Source organism: Alexandromys fortis, unplaced genomic scaffold, assembly GCF_014885135.2.
Source record: "Alexandromys fortis isolate MF-2015 unplaced genomic scaffold, M_Fortis_MF-2015_v1.1 scaffold_42, whole genome shotgun sequence".
In the NCBI taxonomy this organism is placed as follows: Eukaryota; Metazoa; Chordata; class Mammalia; order Rodentia; family Cricetidae; genus Alexandromys; species Alexandromys fortis.
This window is the reverse complement of record NW_026067934.1, coordinates 634,586-643,415: the sequence shown is the minus strand read 5'-3', so window position 1 is coordinate 643,415 and position 8,830 is coordinate 634,586. Positions and strand designations below refer to the sequence as shown.

Sequence of the window (8,830 nt, the reverse complement as noted above, 5' to 3'; positions counted from 1 at the left end):
ATTCTGCCAGGCTTTGCAGCTGTCGGGCAGAGGCTCCAAGTCTTTCGGTTCTGCACTGAGAAATGCTGCCCTGCTGTGCCCCAGCCTGCTGTGCAGAGGGCCTGCGGAGGGCGAGGGAGGCTGGAAACTTTGGCTCTAAGACACTGTTGTCCTGGCTGAGATAGGTTCTCAGAACCTCCGGCCTGCCTGGGAAGGTCACTCAAAATCCGCTTCGGGTTGACTCCGCCCCCTCATTTTGGAATCTTGCTGGGGCTGGGAGGAGACAGCTAAGGCCTGGGGATGATTGGCTCAGCCCAGATCATCAGTCCACACACACACACACACACACACACACACACACACACACACTCCGAAGCCAGAAACTTAAGCATTTCCGGAGAAGAAGAGAGGAGGTCCCCTGGGACTCATTGCTCCAGAGAGAAGGTGCCAGGCTTGGGGACACAGGGACGGCCTTGACTACTTGGAAGCTCTGTCTACAGCCAGAGTGGCTCCAGGGAGCCCGCTGGTTCTGGAGGCCCATGGTTTCCCAGTTACTACGCCACTTCTCAGTGCTTCAGTCTGGGCCAGTTTAAACTCTAGACAGTTCCCAACTGCCTGTCGCTCTTTCTCGTCCCCCTCTCTCACTGTCTCTCCCCTGCATTGCCCTGGGTGTCTCTTCTCCTTTCTCTATTTCAGTCCTGCCCAGTGACCCAGGCGGCTCACCTCTGTTTCCTGGACCTTGGAATTTCATGCTCTGCCTATCTGCCCTGCAGGATGCTACAGCTGAGCTTGTCCTGGCTGGGACTGGGGTCCGTGGCTACCTCCCCATGGCATCTTTTGCTGCTGGGTGGGGCCTCCTGGTGCCTGGTCCGACTTCTGGTCTGGATCTATACCTTCTATGAGAACTACTGCCGGCTCCGCTGCTTCCCTCAGCCCCCTTCGGGGCACTGGTTTTGGGGTCACATGGGCATGGTGAGTATGGTGGCAGGTGGGTCTGGGGTGTCAGAAGGAATGTCTTCTCACAGGGTCAGGAACGGTTCTTAGGAATCTAGGGGTCGGGAGAGGGCTTGGGGCCTACAACAGTAGTAGTGAGGGAGGCCCAGGAGTCCCTCTCTACTCACACACAAAGCAGATCCTCTCCTTGCCTCTGTCCACAGTGTGTGTTCTGAAGCTTTCTTCTTCTTCTTCTTCTTCTTCTTCTTCTTCTTCTTCTTCTTCTTCTTCTTCTTCTTCTTCTTCTTCTTCTTCTTCTTCTTCTTCTTCTTCGTCTCCGTCTTCCTCCTCCTCCTCTTCTTCCTCTTCTTCCTCTTCCTTCTCTTTTGGCCTTTCTTATCCCTAGCTAACTTTGGGCCACATTCTCATCAGGACTCATGGTCTAAGGTTTCTTCCTGTTATTTGTCCAGTCCTGTGTTATGTTGTAGTTAGAGGCCCCCAAGACAGGTTGCATAGGACTGAGCCCCCTTCCCCACCTGCGGTCCTCACTACCCACTATTGGGCTTGTGGCCTTCTAGTGGACCGCATGTGATAGGACCCTTCCTGGCCCAGCTCTGCTGTCCTCAGGCCAGTGCCTGTACCTCTCCGAGATGCCTTTTCCTCTGTGGGAATGAGGTATGATCCTCCTACCTCCGCCCAGAGGACCCTGAATGTCAGAAGATAGATGTGATCTCCCCTCTCCAACAATTCAGATTCTGTCCTTCCTTCCTTATCTAGCTCTCCGTTCTCTAAGTGTGTCAGAGGCCTCCACTGAACACTCTGTTTTCCTTTGTGGGGTCAAGATGAAACACAGAATGTCCCGGGTTCCCCATGAAAGGGTTCCATCACTATCCCAATCACTTCTTCTTTTTCCCTGTGACCCCTTCCATAATGGCTACACTTTCTGGGAATGGTTTCTTAGTCTCATGTCTGTGCCCCTTGCACTTAGATTTCAGTGTCTCCACCTCCAATGGCATTGATTCAAGTGTGGCTTTTCCCTCACCTCTCACCGCAGCCTTCTTTCCTTCTAGCTTCCCTGTCTGCCCTCCCTTATCTCACATCTCCTCAGGACTTCCTCCCCTGTACCTCCCAGCCCAGAAACTTTCTTTCAATCCCTCTGTATTAGGCAGGGTTAAGTTAAGTTTTCTTCGTAGGGCTGGGCTGGGCAGTGGTGGTTCATGCTTTTAATCCCAGCACCTGGGAAGCGGAGGCAGGAGGATCTCTATGAGTTTGAGGCCAGTCTGGTCTACAGAGCAAGTTCCAGGGCAGTCAAGGCAGCTACACAGGAAAATGTTTTCTTAAAAAGAAAAGAAAGCAAGCAAACAAAAAAGATTTCTCTCTTAGGACATAGTTACAAGCTTTTAGATGGGTTGTCACCACTGGAGCTGGGAGACTAAGCTCATTTTGTTTTTATTTGTTATTTTATCTAGAAACATTGGAAGCAACTAGCTGGCATATTATAGTCCTTATTTTCCCAGTCATGTTAAAAGGTTTGATATAGAGAGTCATTACGGCCTTGCTCCTCTCAGTGGGTGAATCAGAATTATCAGAGCATTTATCTTGCATAATTCTTTAAGCAGTTCACACCATTGGTTATCAGTAGTCTCAGGATTACTGAGCCTTCAGCAATGGTATCAGTTAGTGTCCGGCTCTGTGATTAAACACCATGACCAAAAGCAACCTTAGGAAGAACTGGTTTACTTTCATTCAAAGTTCCAGAGTCCGTCATAGTGAGAAGGTCTGGCAGGAGGGGCAGGAAGCAGAAAGCTCACATTCCGTCCATAACTAGAACAGAGAGGGAGAGAGGGAGAGAGGGAGAGAGGGAGAGAGGGAGAGAGAGAGAGAGAGAGAGAGAGAGAGAGAGAGAGAGAGAGAGAAGTAGCACAGACTATAAGACCTCAAAACCTGTCCCCGGTGATCTACTTCCTTCAGCAAGGCTCCGCCTCCTGAATGTTCCATAACTTCCCCAAACAGCACCACCAACTGGGGATCAACAACTGGGGATCGAGTGTCCCATCTTATGTGGACATTTCTCATTCAAACCACTAAAGCATCTTTACAGTTAAGCAAATTGCAGAATTAGCACCAGATTCCAACAACCCATTAGAGAAAAAGTCTGCCCTTCCTTCCTTCCTTCCTTCCTTCCTTCCTTCCTTCCTTCCTTCCTTCCTTCCTTTCTTCCTTCCTTCCTTCCATTTTTCCCAAGACAGGGTTTCTTTGGTGCCTGACCTGGAACTAGCTCTTATAGACCAGCTGTCCTCAAACTCACAGAGATCCACCTGCCTCTGCCTCCCGAGTGCTGGGCTTAAAGTCGTGCGCCACCACCTCCTAGCCCTGAGAAAAGTGTTCTTATAATTCAGTTTCCTTTGAGCCACTCCTGGCACCACAATTTGTGTTAGTCAAGGTTCTCTACAGGAACAGGCTCACTACAAAGTATTTATAGTTTAAAAGAGAATTACTGGAATGACGCTCCACTAGAAGGTCCTGGATGAACTCAGCCACCCATCATGTTTTCTTGATCACAATGATGTTGGAGAGTTGGGTGACGTGTAAGCTCCCGTCCATCCACCCCACCATCCCTCTTTTGTTCTTCTCCAGACTGCTCATTCGTCATAGCCTCATGGGCAGAGTCTTCATACGCTGCCCCCTTTCTCTGACTGCTCCTTATTCTTGTCACCTTGTCATTTCCAGGTCCTCAAATCCTGGCCCCATGGAATCTTTTTTTGCCACGGCTCTCTGCTGTTCTGTCTCTATCATTCTTCCAAGAATCTCTTTTCGTTGTTCTAGGATGAGACTTTCTTGGCCTCCCCTGATTTCCCTGTGGTCCCCCTGTGTCCACTTTTGGGTCCTCCCTCCCCTGAGCTTTGTACATCGGATCTTTCACTATCTTCTCCCTTCTCTTTCCCAAGGCTGCTTCCTTACATGAAAATCCAGCACCTAAGCTGGCTGTTAGTTCTCTCCTGAGGGGAGTTATTTCTTTCCCCTGGGACAGGGTTTCTCTGTGTAGCCCTGGCTGTCATTGAACTCACTCTGTAGACCAGGCTGGCCTTAATCTCACCTGCCTCTGCCTCCTGAGTGCTGGGATTAATTCTCATCTCATTTTCCTTCTGAACTAAGAACCAAGACTATAGGTGTCTCTAAGTATTCTTTGCTTCAGAACTGCAGAGGCACTTGGCCAGTGCTGGGGAAAATTAACTGAGTTTACCCTGAGTTTATATGAATGGTAAGGAGAGAGGGGAAAGATATCAGAAGAATCAGATGTAAAAAAAATATAATAAAGACACATAAAGAGGCATACAGAGCCAAAGGAGAGAGGGAGAGGGAGAGAGAGAGAGAGAGAGAGAGAGAGAGAGAGAGAGAGAGAGAGCAAAAGAGAGCCAGAATGATACAGATACACAGAGAGAGTTACACAAAGTGGAACAGATAATTGGTGGTGAAATATATACACAGATACACTCATAAATTTAATTATATCTAAGAAATTTTACCTCTTTGTCAGTAATCTATTATGTATTCCTATTTCCTTTACTTATCTATTAAGTATCATATCTATAAATCATTTGTGCATCCATACTTATCCATCAATTATCTATCTATCTATCTATCTATCTATCTATCTATCTATCTATCTATCTATCTATCTATCTATCGTTGAAATAAGAGCGGTGGGGCTGTGTCCCCAGCACCCCAGCCGCCTGCTAGCTTATGCCCGAAATAACAACACACAAATTGTATTCTTTTAAACACTGCTTGGCCCATTTCTATCTAGCCTCTTCTAGGCTAATTCTCACATATTAATTTAGCCCATTTCTAATAATGTGTGTAAGCACCCCAAGGTGCGCTTACCAGGAAGATTCTAGCCTACGTCCATCCTGGGTCTGAGCTTCATCGCATGTGACTCTGAGAGCAGAGCTATCTCGTGTCTGTCTGAGGAGTCTTACCTCACTTCCTCTTCCTCCTGTTTACTCCTCCCACCTATGTTTTAACCTATCAGGGCAAGCAGTTTCTTTATTTAATTAACCAATGAAATCAACAGATTGATATATGACACTCCCACATCAATCTATCCATATCTATTTACCTATCTATCTATCTATCTATCTATCTATCTATCTATCTATCTTCTATTTGTCTATCCATTCAAGAAACAGAGAGAGGTTGAAGAGATGGCTCAGCGGCTAAGAACCCTTGCTGTTCTTGTTTTTTTTTTTTAAGATTTATTTATTTATTATGTATACAACATTCTGCCTCGATGTATGCCCGCTTGCCAGAGGAGGGCCCAAGATCTCAATACAGATGGTTGTGAGCTACCATGTGGTTGCTGGGAATTGAACTCAGGACCTCTGGAAGAGCAGCCAGTGCTCTTAACCTCTGAGCCATCTCTCCAGCCCACCCTTGCTGTTCTTGGAGAGAAGCTGGCCTCAGTACCTAGCCCCCATATCAGGCAGTTGGCATCTGCCTGAAACTACATTTTCAGTTGTTCCAACATCTTTTTCTGGGCTACATGGGCATTTGCATAAAATATGTAGCTATATACACATATACAAATAATAAACCAATAAATCTTAAGAAACAAGACAAGCTGGGTAGTGGTGGTGCACCTTTCATCCCAGCACTTAGGAGACAGAGACAGGCAGAATTTTATGAGTTTGAGGCCAGCCTGGTCTACAAAGTGAGTTCTAGGACAGCAAAGGCTACACAGAGAACCCTGTCTCAAAAGAAATATAAAATAAAAAAGAGAGACAGGAGAATAAGGCTTCAGAGAGAGAGAGAGAGAGAGAGACAGAGAGACAGAGAGAGACAGAGACACACACACAGAGCTATGTATATAGCTGTAATAGATGCATATAGAGACATAAATTAAAAAAAAAAGATGCACACAGTTTAACCCAGGTTTCCAGGTTGATTTAGCAAGAGCCATAGCTGAATGAACTATTGAGAAGTCTAAGAGTGGTGTGTGATTTGATTGACAAGAAAATGTGGCTATCTGAGGCCCCCATCAAGACTAACCTTCGCCTTCTCCATCCCCAGGTCAAGAGCAATGAGGAAGGCATGCAGCTGATGACTGAACTGGGCCACTACTACCCTGATGTCCACCTCTTTTGGTTTGGGGCCTTCTACCCCATCCTGAGGCTCACCCACCCCAAGTTCATTGCTCCCGTGCTCCAGGCCCCAGGTATTTTCCCCCAGGATCCAATGACTGGTCTGTTCTCTTCCTTTTCTCCCAGTGTTTCCATCGGTGCACAGGCCAGGTGGGCAGGAGAGAGTGAGCCATGTCTAATAGAAGCCACAACCCTGCTACTAACCTGACTAACCCTGGACAAGGCTTTTGGTTCCTTTAGATCCTGAGTTCTGTTGAGTGAGTGATGGAAATTAAGCCCAGTGTTGTCTTAGGAAAGAAAGAAGATCTACTGGCTGGAGGTGTAGCTTTGTAGTGGGATGCTTCTCTGCAATGTACAGAGCCTTAGTCTGCATGCCTAGGCGCTGAAATTAAACAAACAGCAACAAAAGACAACTAAAGAATTTTTTTTGGCAGAAAAATCCAGGGAGAGTACTCTTCAAGCACATCTGGGTTCAGGTCTCAAACATGCTGCAGGATCTTTATCTCTTGTCTTGGTTCCATCTTCCTCTGGGATGATTTCATGCTCATCTGGGGAAAGGTGACCCCTAATGGCTCAACCCCTTGAAAAAAAATCCCTCTGGGTCCAGCATGGGTTCTGGGACTCCCTTAACTTTGCCTCGTTTGGGTGACAGGACAGATTCTTCATCTCCCACTGTGACTTGATTGTCTCATACTATTTTAGACATAAAATGACGAATAACAAGACTGCATTTTTTTTTTGTCGGCTGGGGTTTCTCTGTTGTAGTCCTAGATGTCCTGGAACTCACTCTGTAGATGAGGCTGTCTTTGAACACAAAGAGATCTGCTTGCCTCTGCCTTCCAAGTTCTGGGATTAAAGGCGTGAGTTACGACTGTCCAACCTGTTTTGTGAATTCATCAACGGAACCAAAGCAGAAAAGGACACATGAGTCTTTATAGCACTTTCTTAAAACAAAAGCAAAAGGCTAGAAGGTCTTTTGCATGCTTAGGGTATATGATCTTTCCCTACTTTTTGATCCTTGACAAAACATCTCTAGTAAAGAAATAAAATAAAATATGAAGATCTTCTGGGTGTACCGTGCACCCCTTTAAGGCCAGTGGTAAAGAAGCAGGGACTGGTAGATCTCTGTGTGTTCAAGTTCTATGGGTCTACAAATTTATTTTTCATAAACAAACAAAGAAATCTATTCAATGGCCATTTGTCATAGGATCGAGAATATAGCATGGACAAACATCATTGCAAGCATTCATCATTTTATGGGCTCATTAGCATAATCAGATCAATTTATCAGGACACCTCTCAAGAGGTCGTTGGCAGGAATGGAGGCTATGACCGTCCTTCTAACAGAGATCTGACACAGACAAGATAGAGCAGAGCCGAACAGAGCAGAAGGGTTTAGAGTTCAGGAAACTGATGCCTGAAGAGGCACACAGCCCGCCAGGGATTTCACCCACCTGAGTTTAGTGTCTTACAGTTGCTTCAGCCGCTTCTGATGAAAGGGACCTTAAACTGGGAAGTGACTCGGGATGGACAGAGGGTGGGTGCAGTACTTCGGGAGATCTGGATGGGTTCATCTGTGTGTGGCTGGCCCTGGACCTGCTTGATGGCTTGAGGGGCGGTGGCACTTCTTGGAAGGAGCACATGGGGCCAGCATCCTGTGGCCTTTGAGGATAGGGGAGCCTTTAACTCTAAATACGCAATGCTTAGCATGGTATAAAGGAGGATACATGAAAATTATGGGGCATGTTTAGGTCACATTTGGAGTGTGAATGGGACACATTTAAATCCTATCTGGGGTTATCTAAAGGGCACAATTAGATCATGTCAGACTGTTGCATTCCAATGCTAGATCATACTGTATCATCTCAGGGAAGATCAAATATGTTGTGTTCCTAACTGTGTCCCTGTCTTACCTTCAGGATGTATCAGGACATGTCAGAGAGTGTGTCCCAGATCTCTGTAAAGGCATACAAGGGTGTCGTACTGGGGTTCAAATGTGGAGTATGTGCTGGACTATGTAGCAGCTGTGTGAAGGCATGTTGGGGCATGCTGTGCCCTGTCAGGCTGATGTTGGCTCTCCCTGCTACTGCAGCCTGGTCTAGCCTTGTCTCAGGTCCTTCCTCTTCCTAGTTTCCTTTGTCCCTTTCCCCTTCCTGCCTTGCTGGACTTGGAGGGGAAGTGCACAGCCCTGGGACTGAGAGTCCCCACCCACTCCCCAAGTTCACATTTGATTTCTCCATGGCCCCTGATTGTCCATCATGGCAGCTGCAGTGGCCCCTAAGGAAATGACTTTCTATGGTTTCCTGAAGCCGTGGCTGGGTGAGTACCTCAAGGTCAGGGTCAGGAGACATCCCTGTGGGCCCAAAGAAAGGTGCTACCTTTGCTTACTGCCATGGCTGCCCTCCTAGGGGATGGGCTGTTGGTGAGCACTGGAGAGAAATGGAGCCACCAACGCCGCCTGCTGACACCTGCATTCCACTTTGACATCCTGAAGCCTTATGTGAAGGTTTTTAATAAGAGTGTGAACATCATGCATGTAAGTTTGTGTGTATTTGTTTGTATGGGATAGTTTTCTTTAAGATTAAATATTTTAAATATATAAATAAATAAATATATTTAAAATATTTAATCTTAAAGAATTTAAATATATATATTTAAAATATATATATTTGTTTCATGTGTATTGGTGTTGCCTGCATGTATACATTCCTAGTGCTTGTAAAGTCCAGAAGAGGGCACTGGAGATCCTACAACTGGAGTTAAAGACAGTTGTGCGT

The 8,830-nt window shown here is 46.4% G+C and overlaps 1 protein-coding gene across 1 annotated transcript in view; it reads left to right on the top strand.

The window, feature by feature from the left end:
- Positions 1-301: 301 nt before the first annotated feature.
- Positions 302-8,830, top strand: part of LOC126504010 (cytochrome P450 4F6-like) — a 15,916-nt gene continuing 7,387 nt past the window's right edge. The window contains exons 1-5 of the mRNA XM_050145991.1: positions 302-423; positions 753-951; positions 5,983-6,127; positions 8,319-8,372; positions 8,462-8,619. Of these exons, the coding sequence (XP_050001948.1) occupies positions 754-951; positions 5,983-6,127; positions 8,319-8,372; positions 8,462-8,619 (555 nt within the window). The 5' untranslated portion in view covers positions 302-423; position 753. The remainder of the gene's footprint in view (positions 424-752; positions 952-5,982; positions 6,128-8,318; positions 8,373-8,461; positions 8,620-8,830) is intronic.